This window comes from Chelonia mydas, chromosome 10 (assembly GCF_015237465.2).
Source record: "Chelonia mydas isolate rCheMyd1 chromosome 10, rCheMyd1.pri.v2, whole genome shotgun sequence".
Classification (NCBI taxonomy): domain Eukaryota; kingdom Metazoa; phylum Chordata; order Testudines; family Cheloniidae; genus Chelonia; species Chelonia mydas.
Window position 1 is genome coordinate 52,739,281 of NC_051250.2, and position 27,884 is coordinate 52,767,164.

General features: G+C 40.7%; 1 protein-coding gene across 4 annotated transcripts in view; it reads left to right on the top strand.

Moving 5' to 3' along the window:
• Positions 1–27,884, top strand: part of RORA (RAR related orphan receptor A) — a 539,784-nt gene that overhangs the window by 487,026 nt on the left and 24,874 nt on the right. For all 4 annotated transcript variants that reach the window (XM_037910469.2, XM_037910467.2, XM_043524578.1 and 1 more), the window contains 2 exons: positions 12,652–12,737; positions 26,519–26,660. In XM_037910469.2, coding sequence (XP_037766397.1) covers positions 12,652–12,737; positions 26,519–26,660 — 228 coding nt within the window. The remainder of the gene's footprint in view (positions 1–12,651; positions 12,738–26,518; positions 26,661–27,884) is intronic.

Below are 27,884 nucleotides of genomic sequence, written 5' to 3' on the forward strand. Positions count from 1 at the left end.
TTGCATCATCTTCTCCATCGGGGAGAGGGACAGAATCTGTGATCACAGCTGGTAATTGGGTTTTTTGTTATGCCTGGTATGTTGTCTTATCCTCAAAGAATGTTACAAGATGAGTATCCTTAAATACCATCTTGCTATGTTATTAAAATATACACTAAAAGATTAATCTAAAGAATTAATTGTTCTTAAATGTCCAGTCTTCTATAATTTCATGCATTTCACAAAGCTGTGATTTTTTTTTTTTTAAGCACGCTTTACAGCTAATGAAGAGAGATTTTTTCCAAGGAAATAGCTTTCAAATAACCAGTGGAACACTTTTACACACACACACAGTCCTTCACAAAATCATGATGAATGGAAAGTAGAAATAAACAAATGTATTTTGTGTCCAGCAAGACAGTGAAGTTAAAGTAAACAGTCTGGCAATGAAGGCTTAATTCAAGACTAGATGCATTGATAACAGGCCAGATCTTCAGCTGGTGTACAGTCATAATTCCATTGACTAAAATGGCACTAGGTTGATTTACATCAGCTGAGGATCTGGTCCAGTGTTTCTTATGAACAGCTGTGTTCTCTGCTTGCATGCTGCTGTCTAAGTTGGGAAAACCAAAATGTGAACTATCTTTTCTTATCTGTTTAGTTCATGTCATTCTTGGTCTTTCCAAAACAAATGTTTGACTGCTCTTTAAGAAATCATTATTGACTTCAAATACTCTTGAGCAATAACAAACTTTGTGTCTTCCCAATAGAAAAACAAACATTGTCTAAAACTTCATTATAAACAGCTAGTTGGGGGAGACTTTTAAAACATGCATGGTTAATGCTTTAAGCTGTTTTGCCTGTGTACCTTAGGTGCCAGCATTTTCATTATTGGCTGTCCTTGCACATCTGTGCTCATGTACCCAACAGAGTCATACACGTTCTCTGGATGTGACAGTCCTAATCCTTCCTTAGGTATAGACTTGTCACTTAGTTGATTGCTGTTGTATTGTATTCCAGCCTGCAATGAAGTGGCTTCATAATGTGGCTACTGTTCAATGCAAGAGCCATCTCTACCTGTCATGCCCTCCGCAAGCATTTGGGAAGAACATCTAGTTTTCAGATGCAAATTAGATTGCACTTTTTTCTCCTTATGGCAGCAGTCAACTGTGGGTGGCAGAGGCACTGCTGTTTAGTTCATGACAGGTGTCTGTTGCATAATACAAAAATCCTTCTATTCAGCCACAGTGTCCAGTTTTGTGTGTGTAACTAACTGTGCCTTCAAGCAAACAGGCACCTGTGCAGAGACATAAAAAGATACAATGTTTTTATCCTTTCTCAGTGCCATCAGTTGCATTCATAAAAATCAATGAATGGCTTGAAGTCCAATGGAAGTGTCTCTGAACATAAGGATAAAAGTCAAGGTGTCTTTCACATGTATGCATGATGTCAAGTGTTTGATATTATAAGCTTGACATACCAAAGTAGCATTGGTGCAAGAGGGAAGAAATCAGCTCAAGTGTAGGTAAAACCAAGAAAATGGGGAGAGCTAGGAGCAAGATGAAATCATTTACAGTTAGACAGCGTATCGAGAGGTAGAAAACTCCATGCAAATGAGTTCTCCCACAACACTTTGTTCAGTAGTTCTTAACTGCTTTGTGTTGCCCACACAATTGCATGTGTCTCAAGATCAAGTCAACCCATGGTTGGCTCAGTTATGGACTATAAGGATGAGGAAAGGGATGAACTTTGTACCCCCCCCCCACCAAATGCTTTCCACTTAATTTTGAATTAAGGTAACTGCTTGTCTTCCCTGTGTGTTTGTGATTCTTCTAGAAGGTTGTGCTACTTTATCTTATAAGAGAATCTGCTTTTACACAGTTGGTTTTTTAATTATTGAAAGTATTATTTGTAGAAGAAAAATTGGTCCAGCCATTTGTAATGTTTAGCAGATCCTCAGGCAACTTAAAATTGTCCAGCAGTTAGTCAACTGAACAGATCAGTTAAAAGACACCACCACAACAACAAAAACTTATTTAAAAAGCAGTAATTACACCCTTATGGAATCCAGACCATTTTTCATATAGCCTGCAGTTACTCTAGCAAGTTTCTTAATTCAGTAACAAAGCTTGAGCTACTTAAAATTTGTATGTTGCATCTTGTGGTGTAATATAGAGCAATACACACAGATACCTGGATGATGGGCATGGTACAAGAACCTGAATGGAAGAGCATAGTTGCCCTCTGGCACACTCAAATCAGGCTATTAGACGCAGAAGGACTTAAATTTTCACCAGCAATTAATATTGTGGGCCCAAATTGTGCCAGAAAGAAGAAGAGGCCAGGAGTCCATCCTTCTAAAAATTTGACCCCATACTGTTTATCCATCTACATATTTTCATACTCTTAGTGGCCTTCTGACAGGGTCCGAGCAATGTTCAGGCACAAGGAGTTTAAGCCAGGCACTGGAGCCTTTCTTCCTCATATTTTGTTTTTAATTTATGCTTTGATGCTCTTGGGTCCACCCATTTACCACACCCATTGACTTCAGTGGAATTGTACCTGTGTAACTAGTAGAATTTGGCCCAGTAAGTTTCTGTCAAAACAAATAGCATGTGTTCTAACAAAGCTGTTCTAGCCATTTTCACAGTCCTAGAATGAATGAGGTTTTAAATAGCTTAATGCATCTGAACAGTCATATGGTCGCTTAACTAAATGTAACATATTGACGAAATTTGTGGAGCTGTGCTGCCACTAGCTTTTGGTTTATTGAAACTGCAGATGTTTGGAGGAGAGAAATTAGCAGCTGAGTTGAATTACTTAGGGTGCATGACAGAGCAAATTGTTTAGGTAATGAAGCTGAAAATGCAGGGGGATTAGAATATTATATAGTAAAATTGTTCCTTGTTAATTCAGTTTCTGCTCAGATTTTGTTGCTTTAAACAGCACATTACACGTACCTTGCTTGTTTGTGTCAATGAATATGTATGACTCCTAATTTAATCAATATACTTATAAAACAGCAGTAGCAATGATGTGTAGCACAAATCGCAGCCTTTCAGGAGCAGGTTAGCTCAGTTTATATACTTAACCTAGTTTAACGCCCTATTTGAATGTGTGGGGTAAGGAAATTCTGCACGGTCTATAAGGTAGAAAACATCTAACTCAAATGCAGGAAAGGATTTTTCATTATTGTTAAATATTTATTATGTAGAGAGGAAGAAGCTTTTTTGGCTAAGGCACTGGACTGGGACTTTGGAAATCTGGGTTCAGTTCCTGATTTTGCTGTGAACTACTTGTGCAGCCTTGAACAAGTCACAGAAGGGTCAATCTAGCCACTTTGACCATGCAAGTAGTCCCAGTGATGTAAATGGGACTATTTATGTGCTTGAAGTAAAACACTTGCATAAGAACATTGCAGGATCAGAGCCAAGATGCTTAGCGCTTTGCAGGATTGAGCACATAGGCTCCAATTCAACAAAGCAATTAAGCATGTGCTTAAATCCATCTCTGCTCAGCAAAGCAGGAATCAATGCCACAGGAGTGTATACACAAAACTAATCACTACCACTGCTGGGAAAACTGTTCCCCCCCCCCCCCCGCCGAATTTGTTTTTTCCTATCCAGACATTCTGTTTTTCCGCAGGAAATTCTGAACCTCTGCAAAAGGGTTGGGGGTGAGAACGTTTTCCTACATTTTTGTTTAGCAATTCTTTCAAGTTACTATACAGTTGGGAAATAGTAAGTGTGTGGGGAGAAAGAACCTGCTTTTAAAAGTGACCTTCTCTCTGCGATCAACACTTTGACTGTCTCACTTTTGCCAGTTGGAAACCAGTCAAAAAGTGTGTAGGAGCCCCTACAATTTTGAAATGAAAACTTCTGAAAAAGAATTGGAATTTGTTTCCCTACATTTTTTGTTCTGAAAAAGTTTTGAAAAGTGACAAATTTGTCAAATGAAATTCCTTGCAGAAAAATTTTGTTTTTAACAAAACCTCATTTTTCCACAGGAAAAAACTTTTAATAAGAAAACTTTCTACTGGTTCTGTTGATAACATACTTAGGTGTTTTGCTAAATCGGAGTCTTAATCTGTTACTCAGTTTCCCATTCATAAAATGGAATAATGCTTCCTTTGTCTGACTTGTCTTAAACTGTAAAAATTTGGGGCAAGGGCTGTCTCTTGCAGAGCCTAGCATAATCAGGCCCTGGTCTTGGGACTCTCCACAGGATACCACAAATAATAAAATTGTAAAACTTGTAAAGAACTGTAAGTTTACACAGCACTTCACAAATGTAGAGTTAGATTCCTTCCCTACCCTGAAGAGTTGACAATCTGACCAAGAAAAGGCATAGGACAATATTTCATTAGAGGGAACGATGTGAGAATTAATAAGGGAGGGGTGATTACCTGGAGACGAATAAATGGTCAGTTTTCAGAATGGAGAGAGGTAAATAGTGGTGTCCCCCAGGGGTCTGTACTGGGACCAGTCCTATTTAACATATTCTGGGAAAAGGGGTAAACAGTGAGGTGGCAAAATTTGCAGATGATACAAAAGTACTCAAGATAGGTAAGTCCCAGGCAGACTGCGAAGAGCTGCAAAAGGATCTCTCAAAACTGGGTAACTGGGCAACAAAATGTAAGATGAAATTCATTGTTGATAAATGCAAAGTACTGCACATTGGAAAACATAATCCCAACTGTACATATAAAATGATGGGGTCTAAATTAGCTGTTACCACTCAAGAAAGAAATCTTGGAGTCAAGAGCATCAAAGCAATGTCCTGTCCTTTAAATCAGCTTCTGTACCCAATGACTGGAAGATAGCTAATGTAACACCAATATTTAAAAAGGGCTCTAGAGGTGATCCCAGCAATTACAGACCGGTAAATCTAACATCAGTACCGGGCAAATTAGTTGAAACAATAGTAAAGAATAAAATTGTCAGACACATAGAAGAACATAAATTGTTGGGCAAAAGTCAACATGGTTTCTGTAAAGGGAAATAATGTCTTACTAATCTATTAGAGTTCTTTGAAGGGGTCAACAAACATGTGGACAAGGGGGATCCAGTGGACATAGTGTACTTCAGTTTCCAGAAAACCTTTGATAAGGTCCCTCACCAAAGGCTCTTACATAAATTAAGTTGTCATGGGATAAGAGGGAAGATCCTTTCATGGTTTGAGAACTGGTTAAAAGACAGGGAACAAAGGGTAGGAATAAATGGTAAATTTTCAGAATGGAGAGGGGTAACTAGTGGTGTTCCCCAAGAGTCAGTCCTAAGACCAATCCTATTCAACTTATTCATAAATGATCTGGAGAAAGGGGTAAACAGTGAGGTGGCAAAGTTTGCAGATGATAGTAAACTGCTCAAGATAGTTAATACCAAAGCAGACTGTGAAGACGTTCAAAAAGATCTCACAAAACTAAGTGATTGGACAACAAAATAGCAAATGAAATGTAATGTGGATAAATGTAAAGTAATGCACATTGGAAAAAATAACCCCAACTATACATACAATATGATGGGGGCTAATTTAGCTACAACTAATCAGGAGAAAGATCTTGAAGTCATCGTGGATAGTTCTCTGAAGACATTCACGCAGTGTGCAGCGGCAATCAAAAAAGCAAACAGGATGTTAGGAATCATTAAAAAAGGGACGGAGAATAAGACAGAGAATATCTTATTGCCCTTATATAAATACATGGTACTCCCACATCTTGAATACTGCATACAGATGTGGTCTCCTCATCTCAAAAAAGATATACTGGCATTAGAAAAGGTTCAGAGAAGGGCAACTAAAATGATTAGGGGTTTGGAATAGGTCCCATATGAGGAGAGATTAAAGAGGCTAGGATTTTTCAGCTTGGAAAAGAGAGGACTAAGGGGGGATATGATAGAGGTATATAAAATCATGAGTGGTGTGGAGAAAGTGAATAAGGAAAACTTATTTACTTGTTCCCATAATATAAGAACTAGGGGCCACCAAATGAAATTAATGGTCAGCAGGTTTAAAACAAATAAAAGGAAGTTCTTCTTCACACAGCGCACAGTCAACCTGTGAAACTCCTTGCCTGAGGAGGTTGTGAAGGCTAGGACTGTAACAGGGTTTAAAAGAGAACTGGATAAATTCATGGAGGTTAAGTCCATTAATGGCTATTAGCCAGGATAGGTAAGGAATGGTGTCCCTAGCCTCTGTTTGTCTGAGGGATGGCAGGAGAGAGATCACTTGATCATTACCTGTTAGGTTCACTCCCTCTGGGGCACCTAGCATTGGCCACTGTCAGTAGACAGGATACTGGGCTGGATGGACCTTTGGTCTGACCCAGTATGGCCATTCTTATGTTCTTATGGATAGTTCTCTGAAAACATCCACTCAATGTGCAGCGGCAGTCAAAAAAGCGTATAACATAATGTTGGGAATCACTAAGAAAGGGATAGATAATAAGACAGAAAATATCCTATTGCCTCTATATAAATCCATGGTATGCCCACATCTTGAATACTGCATGCAGATGTGGTCGCCCATCTCAAAAAAGATTTATTGGACTTCGAAAAGGTTCAGAAAAGGGCAACAAAAATTATTAGGGTTGTGGAACGGTTGCCATATGAAAAGTGATTAATATGACTGGGACTTTTCAGCTTGGAAAAGAGAAGACTAAGGAGGGATAAGGTAGAGGTTTATAAAATCATGACTGGTGTGGAGAAAGTAAACACGGAAGTGTTATTTACTCCATTTCAGAACATAAGAACTATGGGCCACCAAATGAAATTAAATAGGCAGCAGATTTAAAACAAACAAAAGGAAGTATTTTTTCACACAACTCAGTCAACCTGTGGAACTCCTTGCCAGAGGATGTTGCGAAGGCCAAAAGTATAACAGGGTTCAAAAAAGAACTAGATAAATTCATGGATGATTGGTCCATCAATGGCTATTAGCCAGGATGGGCAGGGATGGTGTCCCTAGCCTCTGTTTGCCAGAAGCTGGGAATGGGTGACAGGCGATGGATCACTTGATGATTACCTGTCCTGTTCATTCACTCTGGGGCAGCTCGCATTGGCCCCTGTCAGAAGACAGGATACTGGGCTAGATGGACTTTTTGTCTGTCCCAGTCTGGCCGTTCTTATGCTCTTATAAGAAATGAGTTTTGGGGAGGGACTGTGAGCGAGGCTTCTTCACAGAGAAGTGCAGGGAGACTGTTCCAGACCTGGATGGAATGAAGCACAGAGTGAGAGGAGATGAAGGGAGGCTTTTTGAGTATAGGCAGCTCACAAAGATGCCAATTAGTGCTGATTTTGGTTGGCTGTTGGGAGTGCAATTAGGCTAAAACAAACATAATTTTATTTTTCAAAATGCAAATGTAACAAAACTGTACCAACCAAAACGGATGTCAAAGAGGTAATATAGCCAGTCAATAAAACATCCAAATTAAAACATCAGGGATGGATGGGAAAGTAGTCTCTAGTAGTTAGGGCACTTGCCTACCACTTGGGACATACTGGGTCAATTCACTGATCTGCCACAGATTTTCTGTGTGATCTTGGACAAGTGACTTGGCCTCTCTGTGCCTCCATTTCCCAACTGTAAAACAGGGATAATAGTACTGCCACCTCACAGGGGTGTTGTGAGGATGAAGACATTAGACTGTGAGATACTCAGACACTAATGTGATGGGGACAGTATAAATACCATAGATATTCAGAAGGACTGCCTCTTTCCCTCAATGGCCACTTCGTGTTCTCAAGAGTTATTTCTGCAGTGGCCTGTTGTGCTACTCAGGTGACTGCCAGCTTGAGCCTGTATTTGGGATTCTTGGTGTGTGGCTTGGGTTTTTTAATTCCATTTCTGGGTGGGAGTGTGCCACCTTCTTCTGCACAGGACACTTTCAGTATGGTTCTGGAACATGTTTTTTCCACAATATGAAATATTCTTAGTATTCTAATCTACCAGTACAAACTATGTCTGTCACCTAGGTATCCATAGCCATTTCTAAGCAACCACAAGAGTTTTATTTTTTCTCCAATTCATATGGAAGAAATTATTTGTTCATGCATGAACCAAAATCGGTCTGAGCACCACCTGGGAAGACTGGAATTGTAAACTATAATTTAGGCTAATTCTAGCTTAAAACATGAATTGCAGTATTTTATATAATCCGGAAAAAAACCCTACTGTATAAATATCTGTAAGCACAAAGCAGATACAATTAACATTAATAGGCAGAAAACTTTGAAACTGGGAATGTGAGTAACTCAAGTTGTAACGTATTTTTGACATGCAAAAGTGTTTCCCATGTATCTTGTTTGCATATGGACAAGATTTTAGCAAGTGCATAGTTGTATGTCAGAGTTAAAAAATGAGAGAGAAGATACCATATTTTCACCCTTATAAGAAAAACATGTAGCTTATGTACAGAAAGTTTGCATTCACTAGCCATAAAGTAGCTGTGCCCTTTAATAATTTTAGAGGAGGTATATGAACTTGTGACAGGGTTCTGTTTTAATAATGATTTGCAAAAGCAACCACTTAAAGCAGTAATTGATCTTATGTCTTTCCCTGCATTAATTTTAATACAATTATTGGTTATGGCAATCCCAAGAAATTTATGCTTCAGAACTTTCTTCCACTGAATTGTAGCTCAAACGTTAAAAGTAAAGGTTAAGTATTAAATGTTGTGTGATAATTGAAACTAAGTGTACTAAAGATAATCTACTCTATGACAAGTTCAGAGTTCTAAAAACATATCTAATTTGGTGCCACTACCCTTATCCATAATGATCAGTAAATGCTTCCATGCCCAGGGTCTAACTCTTTCCCTTCTTGTGTTTTATGTAAATTCCATTTCATCATCGCAGTAGGACATTCCAGACAATGCATTTTAGGCTAATTATTGCCCTTTTTAGACTATTCATCACTTAGCCTTAGGCCAGTATTGTGAAGGCATGTTACATTTCTCCAGAAACAAATTGCAAATGTCCTCTTGCTTAACAATTTGTAAAGAAATAACTATTGCATGCTTAAACTTCAGATGAGACTTTAACGAATGCATTAGTCATAACATATAAACAGCCTTATTACATCAGTTTCTACATGTAACAACACAGGAATTACATATACAGAAGTGGAGTATTAAATTATATATTGAGGTTTATCTGGCCAGTTGAGTCTTATCTATTGACTGGCAACAGGAATTCGAATAGGATGTTAACTCACAACAGCAGGGACGAAAGTGGGTCTTACATTTCAAGTACAGAAGTGGGAGCTGGATAATTTATTCCTGAAGTTGTCTTAGAATTTCTCTGTTATTAAGCCAGTTGCTTAATATCCATGCCTCAGTTTCCTGTTTGTAAAATAAGGATAATGCTATGTCACCTGTTAGAATCATAGAATATTAGGGTTGGAAGAGACCTCAGGAGGTCATCTAGTCCAATCCCCTGCTCAAAGCAGGACCAACACCAACTAAATCATCCCGGTCAGGGCTTTGTCAAGCTGGGCCTTAAAAATGGCTAAGGATGAAGATTCCAGCACCTCCCTAGGTAACCCATTCCAGTGCTTCACCACCCTGCAAGTGAAATAGTGTTTCCTAATATCTAACCTAGATCTCCCCCACTGCAACTTGAGACCATTGCTTCTTGTTCTGTCATCTGCCACCAATGAGAGCAGCCTAGCACCATCCTCTTTGGAACCCCCCTCAGGTAGCTGAAGGCTGCTATCAAATCCTCCCTCACTCTTCTCTTCTGCAGACTAAATAACCCCAGTTCCCTCAGCCTCTCCTCGTAAGTCATGTGCCCCAGCCCCCTAATCATTTTCGTTGCCCTCCACTGGACTCTCTCCAATTTGTCCACATCCCTTCTGTAGTTGGGGGACCAAAATTGGACACAGTACTCCAGGTGTGGCCTCACCAGTGCCAAATAGAGGGGAATAATCACTTCCCTCGATCTGCTGGCAATGCTCCTACTAATACAGCCCAATATGCAGTTGGCCTTCTTGGCAGCAAGGGCATACTGCTGACTCATATCCAGCTTCTCATCCACTGTGATACCCAGGTCCTTTTCTGCAGAACTGCTGTTTAGCCAGTCGGTCCCCAGCCTGTAGCGGTGCATGGGATTCTTCCTTCCTAAGTGCAGGACTCTGCACTTGTCCTTGTTGAACCTCATCAGGTTTCTTTTGGCCCAATCCTCCCATTTGTCTAGGTCACTCTGGACCCTAACTCTACCCTCCAGCATAACCCTAACTCTCCCCCCAGTTTAGTGTCATCTTCGAACTTGCTGAGGGTGCAATTCATCCCATCATCCAGATCATTAATAAAGATGTTGAACAAAACCGGCCCCAGGACCGACTCCAGCGCACTCTGCTTGATACCAGCTGCCAACTAGACACTGAGCCGTTGATCACTACCCATTGAGCCCGACAATCTAGCCAGCTTTCTATCCATCTTATAGTCCATTCATCCAATCCATACTTCTGTAACTTGCTGGCAAGAATACTGTGGGAGACTGTATCAAAAGCTTTGCTAAAGTCAAGATATATCACATCCACCACTTTCCCCATATTCACAGAGCCAGTTATCTCATCATAGAAGGCAATCAGGTTGGTCAGGCATGACTTGTCCTGTTGTGAGGTGCTTCAGTCATGAACATTTGTGAGGCACTCAGCTGCTATAGTAATTACTAATGCATATAATATATTAATAAAATAATATAAATTAACACTTGGTAGCTTCCTCCCCTGTTGTTTTCAGCGTGCAAGCGGAACAGCAAAATGAAATTAAGGAGCTTGTATGGAGGGTACAGGCAAGCCTGCAGAGGTTTCAGAGGTCCTGTCTCCTTAAGAATCCTAATATGACACTTTCATTTCAGCCTATCATTATAACTGCCCCAGGAAAATTGTGGGATTAAATGTCTGGAAGTAGGAAGTACCCAGTATAGAATCAGTTGCACGCAGTGCCCCACTGTGTGAAAATGTTTGAGAACCACTGGTACAGAAATGTCAGTAAAGAAGCTGTGTAGTTGCATAGCTGCTGGTGCTGCTTTCCTGAGCTTAGCATAGTAGCTAGTGTTCAAATCATGGGAGCAAGTCACTATTCCTCAGTAGTTGCTTCATTCACTGCATTTTATATGGATTGGGGAACATTCTAATTTGCCAGATGCCTGTAATAAATTTAAGACATATTCATTTAATGTTTTCTGGCCCTTACAATAACATGCCTGACCCTAAACTGTGAGTCTCCCTATTGCATGTAAGTGGGTCAGAAAGAAAAACTGACATTGCTTGCTTAACAACTATTCATTTCACACTATCTTAGTGCTTAACAGTACATAGAACAATACACAATTTACCATATGAACTCATGCTGAGAAAAAAGGCTAAGGTACCCACAAATATTGTGATGTAATGTACTTTAAGGTTTACTGTTGGATAACTATAAATTCAACAAAGTTAATATAAAGTCTCTTTGAGGTAATCAGACAATGTGTTAATGGATTTTAAACTCCTCATTGGAGATTAACTGCTCTTCTGATAGTAAATTATGGTAAGAAACCCCATTGTATCTTGGAAAAACTCCATTGGAGATTGTGAGAAACTTATGGATGGAGCAGTCCAGTTTAATTGATGTAGCCTAGTCCCACAACATTGCACAAACCAGTCTCAGAATTTTGGAGACCGCATACAAGGCAACAGCACTCAGGTACACACCATTTTTAAAAAATGCATGCGTGCGCACACACACACAGAGTAAATTGGACTTCTGAACTGTGAAACACTACCAATACTTGGTGAAAAGTCCTGCTTGGAAAGAGACTTTGTTAGTAATAGAACCTTGCAAAGGATGCAAACCACATACACTGGTGGAGTTTGAGGATGTATTCCTAGGTATTTACACAGAACAGACTCCCTGGTAATGTGTGTTACTTGCCCAGGTGGGCACCTTATGAACTTCAATATATGCTGAAAGAGCTTTATAGCATGATAAACTTAGTTCAGTAAAGAAGCAGTGCTTTCATAGAGTTCATCTGGTCCTTTCTCAAGAAAGGGAGAGAAATACAAAGAAGAGAAGATATACTCCAGTGCACCTAGAGTAGTGCCGTATTTTCCTCCCTTCTTCAGTCTCAGCGTGTTAATACACAAATTATTAATAATAAACATTCAATCAAAATTTTTTGTGAATTTAAGATCCTTCATGTAAAATGCTACCAGTATTTTCAGTATTTATCTGTGTATAAAACTAGTCAGTAGTGTAGACTAGATGGCCACGACACTTATGTGTAAAGCGTTACATTCATATAATGGATTTTCAGCCAGGACAAACTTTATACCTTTTGTAACAACTTTGAGGAAAGGAGATTGGAGGAAACCTTTTAGTATTTAGTACTTCAGCCAAAATGTGATCTCCCCAGTTCTTTTTGGCTTTGAAATGCTGATCCTAGCCTTCTTGTGGGTTCTTAAACACCTTCTCAAATGACCCATTTTAATAACCTGAAAGCTATTATATAACGAGCAGCCATAATTTAGTCCAAGGCTCTAGGGGGACCCTCACAGTTCAGCAATGAATAGTTAATGCAGTATAATGTTTAGTAGGTTATTAGTTTTCACTGTACAAATGCTGATCAGGGAACGCTTTTATAAGGTGTTTAAAAGAAAATGTAATTAACTGGTTGCATGCTTCTGTTGCAGCTCAAATTGAAATTATTCCATGCAAGATCTGTGGAGACAAATCATCAGGAATCCATTATGGTGTCATTACATGTGAAGGCTGCAAGGTAAGCTTTGGGGAAAAAATTAAATCTTAAAACATCTGTGTTTATCCATTTGAGTTTGATTCTTTAATTTTATAAACATCAAATTTTGTTTTGCTGTGAAGTTGATTATGTTTGATTGATAAAACTAGTAAAAAAAATTGGGGAACAAGTTTAAAATACAGTTTAAGCATAAGCTTGGGCTCCTACGTGATTTTTTTTCCAAGCCCTTGGGAGAGCTTCCAAAATCACAGGACTTCCTGTTGTGCTATGGATGCGATAGAAGAGGAGTAGAAAGATGAGTCCTTTCCAGCAGGCCACAATGAATCTGTTTTATGGATTCACTTAGATAGAATTTGCAGTTTTCTTGATTTCTTTTTTTTTTTTAAATGTAAAATACATGGTTGGGTTTGTTTTTGTTTGGTTGGTTGCGTTTTGGGAGAGGTTTTTTGGTAAGTTGCAAAGAAACCTAGTGAAAAGGTGTTAGTTCAGATCTCAGGCTTTTAAGTTTCCATTTGTAAATGTGTGTTTGTAATTTACTGCACTGACTTACACATATATTTTATACTGCATAGAAAACAGCATGAGATGAAAAAATTGTACAGGATATATTTTTTGTATTAAAGATATAAAAACCTTCCTGCTGATTTTTAAAAAAAAAGAAAAAAAAAAAAAGAAGTTCACTGTGGTGCAATTGATTGCTGTGTGAGGTTTAGGCTTGGATTTGTTTTCTCTCCTGAAGTTGAATCTTCAATAAGTCCACTAAACTAAGATTTCAGTAGCAGTGTTAACCCTCTGTTCTGTGTCAATTTCTTTCAACGAAGATTAAATTAATTCAGCATTAATGCTGACACCTGTCTGGCAATACTGCAAATACACACACACGTGCGACCTGGTCCTGACACGTTCTGTACGTGCCCGCTGCAGGCTTGCTTTGCGGGCATCGTTCTCTCATGCGAGTACCTTCTGCTGTCATTCGAGTACTAATGGATTGTCCATCTTTAACCCACATTTCAGAGGATAAGAGATTACTCTTGCCATTTCTTTCCCAAGCTGCTGGCCTGCTTCCCTTGCTGGGCGCATGATACTGCAAGTACCTTCAGAGATTAGGCTTCTGTCTCTGTGCTAGACAGAGATTCATCCTGTGCTCTTCCAGACAGATTTTAGATTTTTTTACTCTGACTCACCCATCCATCTAGCAGCAGCCCTGGTAGGGAGAGATTCCTGGGAGGGGATCGTAATGGAAGCTGGGCATTTCCCAAGTTCAAGTGCTTCCTTAGTGATGGGCTCTGCTAAAATATCTTCATCTATTTTATCCTGATAAAGCTTCTGTCCACCACTGAGCAGCTTCAGGATTCAAGGGCCAGCTTCATAAGAGAGACGGGAAGGGTCGCATACCTTGGCCAAGGCTGCTGCTTTGACAGGTTCACTTTGTCCTAGATATATGATATTGGAGAAGGCCAAAGCCATGATGCCTGAACGCTGCCTCACTGTGTCACAGTTATCATTGCCCCTCTTCATCACTTACCTTAGGAATCAGCCAGTCATTTTCAGCCAAAGGGCAACTCAGATGTGCAGTGTGAAAACCCAGGTGGTTGCTCTACTCTATTCAGATCAGCCTCTTTATTTCTGATAGGGACACCCATGCACACCAGCAGCCCTGAGCAAGTGACTTTGTGTTTCATATCTTCATCTGTGTGCAAGACCCTCCTCCCCATCCCATCATCCACACCTAGAAATTTAGAGCATCAGTTAGCTTGGTTCATTCTAATTTCTTTACACAGCTTCCCACCCAGTTTCCAGCCACATCTCTCAAAGTCTAAGGTCTTGCAGGAGTTCAGAGAGAGATTCTAAAAGAAAGTCAATGTGCTTCACATTAGTACTGACTGTCTGCGGTATTCCTAGGTTCTCAGCCAGATATCACTGCTCTGCAGTTCCAACTTGAGGTGGGGACAGGGAGAGGATAAGAGATTCCTCTCACCTCCAAAACACCAAACCCAAAAAGGGAAGAAACACTAGAATGAGCCATAATGAGTTTAATCTCTTGGGGGATCTGTTAATCACTCCAAGCATTCATCCAGGTCATCAACTGAAGAGGGTCCATATCTATGTTCATCCTTTTATCTGGTCTCCTTTTCCTGTATGAAGAGATGAGGCTCGTGAATTTTATTGACTACACCCTAATAACCATAGACCCTCTATACGTGAGCATAGGAAGAAGGGCAAAGCCATCTTCCTAATGCTTGAATCTCTGTTGGAGATTCTGGATAGACTGTGGATTCCAGGACATAGACGAAAAGATCCCATCATCAGGGCTGTAGAGGAACCATACCAAGTTAGCTGGACAAATCTTTCAAACTCTCCGTGGACCTCAATGTCTGCTTCATTTCCTTAGATAATCCAAAACCTGTGTCATCACAGAAATATCAGCAGACTAGAGATACTATCCTTGAGATGGCTTCCCCTCCAGACTGCGAAGTTCTATTAGCTCATGATTACAACCCACTTGGAAGATTGGCGAATGTTTTCTTCTCCCAGGTTGGTACTGCTTCAGACAAATGGGCTTTCTAAGAGAGCAGAGACTAGGCATAGAATCTCAAGATGCTCCCTCTCTGACCCTCTTGTCTTTTCTCCCGCCTCAGGACACCAGTAATTGGGAAGTAGTGCTGAACAGTTCCATGGAACATGTCATCACCCTAGGGTCCATTCCATTTTCAGTGGAAAAAGCAGGGTTATTTTTTTGTTTTGGTTTGGTTTTTTTTGGAGGGAGGGTGAAGACTAAAAACAAAAAACAGTTAGTTTAGCTCAGTATTTGTCCTGTCCAGATGGAGTACAGCAGTAGTCAAGGTTTTTTTTTTACTGAATGACGACACTGGCTATTCTAATGCAAGAGAAAACCCCTTCATGTGATCGATCAACCTCACAAAGGTCTGTCTCTGTACTCTGGTGTACCTATGTCCCCAGTGCTACCTGAGATACGAAGTCAAGAAAGCCACAACCAGTTATAGTCATTGTCCATTCAAGCTGTCCCAAAGTGCGTGGTTATCCTGACATCCACCTTTGAGACACAGGGCATCTCATTTTACCAGTACCTCTATGGCTTCTTATCAAAGTCTTATTCATGTGAAGTGGCAGCCCTTCAACACTCTACCTTGGCTTTCCATAGAATATCAAGTCAAGCACAAGGTCTCTGTCCTTATTTTCAAGGTTATCAATGGTCTGGGCACAGGATATCTAAAAAAATCACCTAAAGCTCCAGGATGAAGATTATGGTCAACCATTCCACTCCTCTGGCTCAGTGGAACTTTCTGCTGTAAGGGTAAAACTGGTGTTCAGGAGACAGAGCTTCCTTGGGGGCTGGTTGCAGACTTGGGAACAAATTCCCACAGGAACTAAGGATGATCACAAACCTCACCACATTCCAAGTACAAGATTCATTTCTTTGACCCACTTTCTCTAACATAAACATGTAGCAGCATGTCTGTATGGAAAAAAGCACCACACTGCACAAACAGTCCAATCTCCCATTGGGAAGAGGATGAAAGCAAACAAGCCACACATAATATAGTAGGCACATTGTCTAAGGCACTGTGGGAAGGTCCTCAGATACTATGGTGAAGAAGATGGTATGAGAACCAAGATATAATAGAACTGTCCAGATCTTCAAGACTCACAATTTTGTCAATGACCAGAATTGCTCCTCCATCCAGTCTGAGAAGCTCATTCACCTAGGAGTTCTTGGGCAAACCTCCACAAGAAGAGCTTTTGGCAAAGCTAGCAGGTCTCACTTTACCAGTGCCTTCAGCTAGTAGATGCATGGCCATCTGCATGGAGACAGTACTCTGAGCAATGCTGCTTCTCCTCCTCTGCAAGATCCCCTGATCAACCATTGGAACTCACCTGAGCAGACATAAGTTCATTCATTGAGAATCCCTCCATCAGAATGGCTATTCCTTCACAAATGTAAATCCCTCACTTATCGAAGGACAAGGAGGTCCTTGTCTGAATCTCCTACAATCAGAATAATGACGGATGCCAGCCTGACAGTGGGGTGTGTAAATGGAGTCCCATATCGGTCAGGCAAATGGTTTCCCCTGGTCTCCTATGCAGTGAAGAATGCAAAACTTAATCTTCTCTTGAGAATCCCACTAGGTCAGCCAAGCTAATGGTGGGGAAAGCAAAAGCCCTCTCCCTCCCCAATAAAACAAAGGCCCAAACAACAAAGTGAGGGATGTTCTCCTGTTCTTGGAGCATTAGGACCATAGGATGATAACTATGTACAGCCAGGACAACTAAGCCTACACGCACTTGAACCAGGTGAATAATATCCTGCTTACCTCGTTCATGTCCTGCACTCATTCTTAGTTTTGGGGTTAAAATGAAATATCGTGTCTGCTAGGTATCTGACACTCTGGGTGTGTTCATGTAGTTCTCTTCTTTAAAAAGGCAATACTGCACTCACAGAGTTCAAATCTTCCTAACCTTGGTGAAAAATGTGGGAGTGCTGGTGAGGATGACTGCGTTCAGAGTATAAATGATCATGGCTTAAAAAGTGTTTAAAATCCTGTGCTGTGGCAGATGTAAAGGTAAAGAAGGATTTTGTTTGTGTTACACTCTTCCACAGTAGAAGCAACAAAGTCTCACTGAAGAGAGCAATTTTGGGTGGGGGACAACTTGGTGTATCTTGGCTTCTCTCAGTGTGAAACAGTTAGGTACTATTTCCCCACAGTGTGTTTTCCAGCTTTTTATGATTGTAATCACTGCAATTTTATATGTTCTTATACTGCTCTTCACATAATCTAACCTTTGATTAAAAAAAAAACAACCCCTAAATTTTAGTTGTTTCACACTCTCCTTTGATGGTGCAGCTATTAAGGTAGTGGTCCCAGTCCTGCACTGTGATACTCGGGTAGACTCTTGTACTAATACAAAATCCCAGTGAAGTCAGGGTCCTAAATTATCATTAAGTGAACAGAAGTGCTGCTACCCTCTCAAGCCAGTCTTGTGGAAAATGATCTCCAATAACAGCAGCGAAGTTGGATGGTTTCGTCTCTCTCACTCTTTTCACCCCAGTGTGGTGGGCACTTCAAAGCCAAAATGGGATTGTTTAAATGCTAACATTATTAAATACAAGGAAATTAAATGCAAACATCTACGCTAATGTAGCATTAAGATTCCACATTTGAAACCACAAAAAAGCTGTGAAGAACAAAAGTTAAGATTCCAATAGCAATGTTAACGTGGCCTAATTCCCCTTTGCAGTGCTGTAATTATTACATTTAATAATACTTAGAAGTGTTTTCTGTTCAGGTTTCAATTTTTTTTTTTATTATATCCTTTGGCATTTTTAATGAAGCCAAGTTAACGCTGCTCAGGAAACTTTCATTTCCTAACTTCTTGTGATTTTAGCTGTTCTACCTTAATCTAGTGATTTATATTTAATATTTATTTGTGTTTTACAAAGAAATAAAAACCTCACTGAACATTTGCAAGCCTCCTGCCTCTTACTTGGGCTTAAATGCCTCTTTAAAAAAAACACCCTCTTTTTTGGTCAAAAAAAAAAAAATGAATTTCCTCATCTGTCTATTGCTAATGTCCTCTGTGAGAGTTTATTTACAAAACATGTTTGAGGGTGAAGGGAAGAAGGTACCTCTCTCTGTAATACTTCCAATTGTCATTTTTTGCTTTGTTGAGCAGTATTAGACAGAACTGAATTTTCATTTGTGATTAGTAAACACGATCCTTGAAAATCTGCTGGGTACAATCATTAGAAGAGGGAGAGTGATTGAGTGCATCATCTCCAGCTTTGTCCCTAAACAGAGAAACTATTTTCAGGTAATACTTGATATTCTAAATTTAATTCCTGAATAGCTTGTAGGGACTTACAGTGAAATACTTTGATATTGGGAAACAGAGTTTTGAATTTGAATAGGGTTAGAAGGATTAGATTTTCAGTAAATATCAGTAAACACCAATTTCATCAGACATATAAATTGGAAAAATATTTCCATCGATAATAATCCAAATTTACACAAGCAAAATAAGATAAAAATGATGCCTGAGAATTTAGAGTTTGATTTAAGGATAAATGCTTTGTATATTTTTTATGTGAGATGTTGACAATTTGTGTTTTAACAGTTACAAAGCTTTAAACTTTTGAATTTAACATCTGTCATTAAATATTTGTCTGACACACACACACACATTATTTCCCACAGCTGTTAAAATTTAAATTGAAAAATGCTTAGAAATAAAGATTGATATCTGCTGAAATTATGAAAAAATAAAAATCGAGCTCTGCCATGCCTACTTCTGAATTATGCCTTTAGCGCTCTGGATACAACTAGTTTCAGGTTCTTCTCTCAGTGGTGACAAGCTCATGCCTAATTTGCCAGTTAATACACAGGTGTGGCCACTCTCCTTACTTGAATGCATACATTCAGTTTCATAACACCTTTCACACAGGGCACTTGAGGGCATTTCTTGTACTTTCAGAAGTTTAAAGGCACTCAGCACTCACTCTCTTGGCACTCTTCAAAGCTGTAAGAGTTGTTTCAGTAAAAAATACAACTGGAGTATTCCTATTGTTGCTTTGAAGGAGAATACTTTTGTTTTTCTTTTCACTTGGACTTCAGTTTATGCATGAATTCAGCTAGTTCTAAGTTCTCCGATTATAAAAAAAAATTTTTTTAACTTAACTCTGAGGGTCACATTGACTTTGGCTGTATTTGCCTTTAAATCCTGTTTGGAAGCTGCTTTTTTCTTTTTTTTCTTTTTTTTTTTTAATACTGTTCTGCCTAAACCAGTTTCCAATAAAAACTGGTGAGCTGTTATGGATGGAACCTAATCATATTATAAACTGGGTTTATTAGGAGCTTTGTATAAACTGGTAGACACTGTAGGAAAACCTGTCTCAAATGTAATTACCAGTTTCGTTTTTTGCATTTGTTTCCAGAGCTGTTAAACCCTTAATCTTTATAAACAAATACTTACACAAAAATCTTTCCCCTTGAAATCTAAAAAATAATTTAGTTGTCATAAAATGGTTACAAGTACAGTTGGAATATGTTCATCCTTTTCATGTAACAATTATCTCTTGTTATGTTTTTAAAAGAAATTTGAAGAGAGTTTGGTTTAAAATCGGAAAGGATTTTCCCTCAGAATTGTTAGTTGCTGAGAATACTGCAAAATGTAATGGTACGTGGATGTCTCTAAGTATTAGCCATAAATCATGGGATTATGAATAAGCCTTAGTTGTCACAGGCTTGTGTATAATCATTCCAAAAGGTCTGCCATTAGTATGCAGCAAGGCAGCTGTCAGCTGTTTTCTTGTAATTAAACAGCCAATGAGCAGCTAATTAAGACATATGTGTATACAGAAGTGGAAGAGGGTAAGCTAATGAACTGTAGGAATCAATTCATTAAATGAAAATTGTCAAAAGACCAAAACATGAGATCAGCATTTCAGCCTGTGCCTAGCCAGAAAGGGAACCTATAAAGTGAGATTTGTGACATCAGGGAAGCACAATTGAATTTCTCCCCTCCTGAAGAAGGAACCTAAACCAACACGTCTATAATACTCACCCATTAAATAGTAAAGTTATTGAAACTATTAATAGGTTTGGTGAAAACTGATATTTACATTTCAAAGTTGCTTTTTTAACAAGCTTGTATCCAAGCTGACAAGCAGATGAAAAGTTCCCCTACACTTTTTTCCCCCAAAAACTTGATTTTTTGGCACTCTATGAAAAAACATAGTGTGCTGTGTATAAATAGGAATTTGAAAGGCAGAGTTGAAGCTAACATTCAATTCTGCTCCTCTCTGTTCTGCTAGAATTATTTTAATGTATGTATGTAAAAAGAGACTTTAGGATGAGAGCCTGGCATCATTTGAAGTTGATGGGAGTTTTATATTGACTTCAGCAAGGCTGGCATTTCACCTTCGGTGCAAACTATGTAGTACCAGAAAACCCTGAACCAAATTGTGCTGTCAGTGACACCATTGTGAGCTTTTAGGGTCAGGATCTGTCACTTATTTTATATCTTTGTATGATGCCTTGAACAGTGGGGCTTGGAGAGGGGTCAGTCACAGACAGTGCACCCCCTCATGACCAAGCACAGTGCAGCAGCCACTTGGACTCTGTAGCCCCTTGTCGACAGTCCCCTCCACGACTGTGGTTGTTTGACCCTTCTCACAACTCAGCCCTCCAGCCAGGTCACTTATAGTTCACACCCTTCCTAGCGTAGTGGGGAGTCCAGCAAACAGAGTCTAATGGCCTGAGGCCAGGTCTTCAGCCTCACCCTGGGCTCAGTAGTCCTTTCTCCCTTGAGTCAGGAAGGCTTTTACATCCCTTTTCCTGCGGGCAGGTAGGGGAACCAGGCCCTCTTTCTTCTCTCCTCTGGGTTCCAGCCCAGGGACCCTGTAGTAAGCAGCTAAGGTCTGCTTCCTCAGACTCACTGCTCTTCCCCTGGTTCTGGCTCCTTACACCATTTCCTGCCAGTTTTGTGGCTGATACAGTCCCCTCAGGCTCACTACCAGCCTCCTTCTGCCTGGTTTGCAGGCTCTTATCCCAGCTGTTGATGATCCACCAGTTAGGTACAGCTGAGGAGCTATCTACTCTGTCTCTTGACCCTTTGGTGGCTGTGACAGGATGGAGTTTATACCCTCCATCACAGGACCTAACTTGGCTATGGCGTTTAGGAGCCATACTGATGGTAACAGGTTTCAGAGTAACAGCCGTGTTAGTCTGTATTCGCAAAAAGAAAAGGAGTACTTGTGGCACCTTAGAGACTAACCAATTTATTTGAGCATAAGCTTTCATGAGCTTTCATGATGATAACAGTAATTCTGAGAGCATATGGCTTCTAGCTGGCCTCCATCAAAAATGTTAATGTATATTCTATTTTTCCCCCATACCCCTGCTTTCCCTGCACGAAGATCGTGACTAACTCAACACCTTTGACAAGACAGTGCAGATTGTACAAGAGTAATGTATATTGTTGTGTTCTGTTTTCAAAGAAAATTCCAAAGAACTGTAATTGCTTGTAATAGCTCTTTGATGTTAGGGTTTTCACACATACATTTGTGATAATGTGAGTCCAAAGGTTTAAAGTGTTCTAAGATAATTGGCAAAAATATATAATTAATGACGCTGGTCATTTTTAAACAAAAAACAAAACTCCACTCAGGTAAAATTTGGCTTCTTCTTTTCTTTTTTTTTGTTTGTCCATCATTAATTACAACCCAAACCCCTAACTGGAACATTCCTAAGCTCTGGGGAAGTTTGGATCCATTTCTGAAAATTGTGACTTGGGCTTTGCTGAGCTTTAAAGGCTGTTATTGTTTTCAGTAGACACACATAGTATAGCACAGTTGATCTTTAAAAGCATTACACTGCATTCATCGGGTGTAAACAGCAAATGCTTTTAAAGGTCCCAGTTGTAGATGGCATGGTTCTTTAGGCAGTGCTGCACTGTTGAAATCTAGTTGCAAGCTGTAACTTAGTTGATAAATTGTACACAAAAATGTACTGGGCAGATATGTCTCTAGGACAAATCTAGAAAGAGTAAAAAGCCCAGTAAGTTTCTCAGTTACAATATTGAAAAATAACCCTCTGCTTGAAACCGATCCTCAGTAGCCATCCACAGACTGTCCCCATATAAAAAAGGCTAACTGGCAATGTAGCCACCCACAACAAATTGTCTGCTTGCCCAAATTAAGGATTTACCCAAAAGAACGCTATCATTCTTCCAGTTGCATGCGGGGCCAAATTAACTCATCACTGGGTTTTTGGAAAACACAATTGTGGGTCTCTCTAGTGAACAGCTAAACTAGATGCTCCAGTAGTAGGAATGTGTTTGTATTAACCCCATCCTGACCTGCACAGCTGCGCTAGTGATCTGTTAACACAAGCTCATGGAGCTCCTGTGGCAGAGTTGTTGCTTAGTTAACTCTCTCCTATCCAGATCTATTTGTGACTGGCTCCTGCTGCACAGACACTTCCCTATTTAACCCCTTCAGGTCCGCCCTGTTCCTCCACCCCCGGACTCTCCACTGCCCTTCTACAGTTGAGTCCCCTGTGTGGACAGTCTCACTGTGTGTGCATCTCCCCATACTTGTAACAGGTCTTGAGGCAGTTGCTGAGCAAGTCCTGCAGGCAGCAGTGAGGACATGGACTGCTGGAAGCAGGGTGAGGCCAGGCAGGCTCCTGAGTGAGGCACTCTGGTGCAGGAGCTGACCCAACCCCCCACGAAGTGGCAAGGAGGAGCAATGCTGGCTGCCCCACTTCCAGCTCAGGTTTGGCCTGGTCACCCATTTGTCATGATGGAGGGGTGACTGGGCCAAATCTGAGGGAGTGGTATTGCTACCTGGCTGATGGGGTCACTGCACCACTCAGTTTGGACTCCCCTCCCTACTAATTTGGGCCCCAGGCATGTGCCTAGTTTGTTCATGTGTTAATTCGGCCATGGCTGTATGATCAAGTTGCCTTGCAGGATCCCAGTGTCTGGCAGTAGGAGATGAAGACATAGCACAGTTCATGTACCAGGACAAACATTAATGCACCTACGAGAATGGGCAGTTTGGGGAACTGGCTGGTTTAGGGGTCCAATAATGGGAGAAGGGGAACCTTTCATCTGTCACCAGTAAAGTTGATATCCAGCCCAGGGAGTCCTGGTCCCATTTTCTAGTGGGCAGGTATCTACTTGCCCCCTTACTAGGCATGTTACTAACAATGCCAGTGAGCATGGAGACTGAGCTATCTTCTTGGTCACTGAAGTGTCAGGGCCCTGGACTTCAACTGTCCTTCAAATAACAAAAGGGCTTCAGAGCAGTTTCCAATGATGTTGGTCCAGCACTATTCATTACAACTGTGTGAATAACTGATTTTTTGGTTTGCTGGCAGTTCTGAAAATTCACAAAAAAAGCCAACTTTGTGTCAACCAAAAACCAAAATTTTTCAGAATTTTCTGTGAATTAGACATCAGAAAAAAAAATTCTTCAGGTCAAACAAAATCTTCTGTTTAGTTTCTAGGCATTTTAAAACTATATATATAATATAAAGCAACAAAAATGAAGGGCAGGGACTGGTCTCTGCTCAAACTTACTCCCACATGAGTGCATCACCAGTGGGCTGTTGGATGTTTTGAGGTTAGTCTCTCTCATTCTCTCCCATTGAAGCAGTTCCGTTTTGTAAAAATACTTGAATGCTAATTGGGCCGGAGACAGAGAGTAAAACTGACTCCATAGCCTAGTGGTTAAGGCACTCACCTGAGAGAGGGACACCTAGATTCCAGTCCCTGATCCAATAAATGTTTGTTATATAAATCCCATTGTAAATTTAATCTGAAAAATCAAAACACTTCATTTTGGAAATGTTAAAATGAACTGTTTTAACATTCCCCACACCCCAAAAAACAATTTTTTTTACTGAAACAATTCACCAAAATTGACACAAATTTGTAAAATGTTTTGGCCAGCCTAAATCTGCCACACACACAAAAAAAGGTTTGGGCTGAAAAAGTTCACAAACACTAAAGTCACTTAAAGCTCAGTCTTGGAGAAACAACCAGGGTCAGAACAGAGAGGCATGGCTGATTAGAGACAGCACTACAACACTACAGAGCTGAGGGAAGGAACCTTCAGCTCCCACTTTTTTTTTTCAGTATGAGGACATCTGCTAGGGCAGAGGTGGGCAAATTACAGCCCGCGGGCCACATCCAGCCCACGGGACAGTCCTGCCCGGTCCCTGAGCTCCTGGCCTGGAAGGCTAGCCCCCGGCCCCTCCCCTGCTGTCCCCCACGCAGGCAGTGCTCTGGGCCACGGAGCTGCGTACTCATGCAGGGCAGTGCAGCAGCGTATCTGGCTCTGGCGCGGCTCCCAGACATGCTGCTCTGAGCGGCATGGTAAGGGGCTGGGGCCGGGGGGTTGGATAAGGGGCAGGGGGTTCTGGGGGGAAGTCAGGGAGCAGGGGGCGGTTGGATGGGAGTGGGGTTCGGGCGGGGGGTCCCGGTCAGGGGACGGGGAACAGGGGGGCAGTTGGATAGGGCAGAGGTTCTGGGGGGTGGAGTCCCGGGGGGGCGGTTAGGGGCAGGGGTCCTGGGAGGGGCAGTCAGGGGACAAGGAGCAGGGGAGGGTTGGATGGGTGGGGAGTTCTGAGGGGGGCAGGGAGGGGGCGGATGGGGGCAGGGGCCAGGCTGTTTGGGGAAGCACAGCCTTCCCTACCTGGCCCTCCATACAGTTTCGCACCCCAGTGTGGCCCTCGGGCCAAAAAGTTTGTGCACCCCTGTGCTAGGGTGACCAGATGTCCCGATTTTATAGGGACAGTCCAGATATTTGGGGCTTTTTTTTATATGGGCTCCTATTACCCCCCACCCCCGTCCCGATTTTTCACACTTGCTATCTGGTCACCCTAGCATCTGCAGTCAGCTATTCTTAGATATAAGGGGAATAGCTGATGTAGGACTCTGTCCTCACCTTTCTGTAGGTTTGGTTCATGTGATTTTGCATTGTGCATTGACTTAGGGTCATGTTCTTGTCTGCAAGAGACCGGCTTGGAAGTTGCTTCCTTGTGATGCAGAATTTCTCCATGCTGTTTGTCTCACTTGCTTAGACACCAGGTGCATGTGCCAAGGTACTTTAGGATTTGGGCTTCAAATATATAAAACATTGGTAAAGATCCAATAATAATTAAAGGGTGCCTAGCCTTTCTGAGGAATTATTTTCTCTGCAGTACTGTTCATTAGTCCATTATGTGGTAACGTGAAACTAAAATACTGAGTTCACATATCTGAAATGCCTCTTTATGGCATTCAGCACCACCTCAGAACCCTTGTGAAGTAGGTATTACACACTCATGCATGCACATTTATGAGTGGGGAGTCTGAGACAGAGAGATGAAGTGAACTGGCTAGGATCTCAAGGTGAGCCAATGACAGAGTGGGGAATTGAACCAAAGAGCCCTGATAACCAGGACTATGTTGTAACCACTACCCAGGCTCTCATTGTTTTTAACGTTTTCTTGCGGATATGACCCTGGTGACTGTCCATTACAGAGAGTTCAGAAGAACAGAAAACACCTCACTGAGTGAAAGAACTTACTTTAGCAACAAACTAGAAAATCCATCTCTTCCCCCTCCCCATAATGAGTTGATCACATTCCTGACTGAGGGAAGCTCTGACCATCTACCTCCATCTTTTTTCTGCACACACACTTGCCCATGCACACACATTCAGCTACATACACACCTCTGTGATTACACATCAAGGTCTGTCATCCTCCCATCCAAAAAGAACAGAATGGGATGTCAGAACAACAGCTTAATCTGCCAAGGAGGTAGAGCGGTAGGATTCTGCATTGCACTCCCTGTCCCTGTGGTCTGAATGTGCTGTCCCTGCTGAGCAGGAAAAACCGGGAATGGCACCTAGATTTTCCCATGGCAGTGAAAAACACCTCTGCTAGGACACTGGCTGGCCAGGAAGTTGATCTTGAAACACTTTCTCTTACTCAAAAAGGGTTGTTACATTTGTGTTACAAAAGTATATTAGAGTATCTCTGAAAATAAAGAAGAAATATGTAAACTCTTCCTGCCTCAGATTATTTTTTCATTTAAAGTTTTTGGGGGGTTTTTTTTTTAGAAAAGAAGTATTTTTTCTCAGGGGAAAAAAAGTTAGCTCTTTAATTTAATGAATGGGCTCCTCTTAAACATAATTTTCTATTAAGCGTGAATACCATTCAGAATCTTGCCTATGGTGTCCTATGAATCCAGTGACTAATAGCATCTTGTATTTTGCAATTCTATCGTAGGGCTTTTTCAGGAGGAGTCAGCAAAGCAATGCCACGTACTCCTGTCCTCGTCAGAAGAACTGTTTGATTGACCGAACTAGCAGAAACCGCTGCCAACACTGTCGATTGCAGAAATGCCTTGCTGTGGGGATGTCTCGAGATGGTGAGCGCTGCTAGTCCAGGGTTGGCATGTGTAAAATAATACTTAGTACAATGCCTGCTCAAATAAATCCTAATGTAGGACTTTAACATTACTGAATGCTATGTTCATATCTGAGAATACCCAGTGGCTTTTATATACTGTATTCTATAACGAAAATCTGTCAGTGCTATCAGAGAGCTAAACAGTTACTTGGTTTTTTTTTCTCCCCATTTGCTATAGTTGCCAACTAACATGCTTGTCCCTGGTCACCCCATGAAGATGCCACTTTTAGTCTAACTGTCCTAACATTTGCTCTGTGTGTTTTACACCCAGATTCTTACTGTTGAAAGTAAGACTCTAATCATTAGATCAGTGTAGACCTGAATTATTTACAATTCATGAATGAGTCAAATATTTGGATATGTACAATGTGTGAGAATGGAAGAGTAAAACTGCAGAATGAAAATACTTAAAATATTTTTTCTTGGCAAAGAGAGAAACCTTATAACTTCCTTTTAAACAAGATAGTTAATGTCTTCCTAAGACAAAATGTTAAGTGCTCTCCATACTAAACCCACCTTGTATGCATGCATGACAACTTGTATGCAATAAAATGGACAGGCAATATTTCACGTAACACATTTTAAGGACACTACAGAATACAAGACCAGATTCGCAACTGATGTAAATGAGTGCATCTCCATTGATTTAACTGGAGCTGCAGCCACATTGACCAGCTGAGGATCTGGCTCAGTCAATATTGTCAGCAATGTCCCATGTCCATAATCCAAAATGTTCTGAAAACAATGCACTGCTTTGTGCACATAATAAATGGGACCCTACTGCCTTTGACTTATTTTTTATGTTGAATTAAATGCCTGACTGTTATTTAAAATCTCTAATGGTTGGTCTCATAAGTGGCTAGGTTTTTTGGAGTGTTTGACCTGATACAGAAACACACATGCTGACAGTTTTCTTCCCAAAAACATGAAGCCTTTATAGCGGAGATAGGTCCCAGAAAATGTATAGCATGTTCTTAGGAAGTGCTGTAATATGCAAAACCACTGATGCCAAGCCAACACAAGTCTTTTGCTTCTGATTTTAATGTGCAAGTTCATGAATATATCTTTTCATGCAGCATATTTATCTTGTGGATTTATTTACTGTAAATCATTGACTAAATGTTTTTGTTTATCACGCTGACAGACTTGGAACACTAATAAATGTCTGTTGTCACAAGATGTC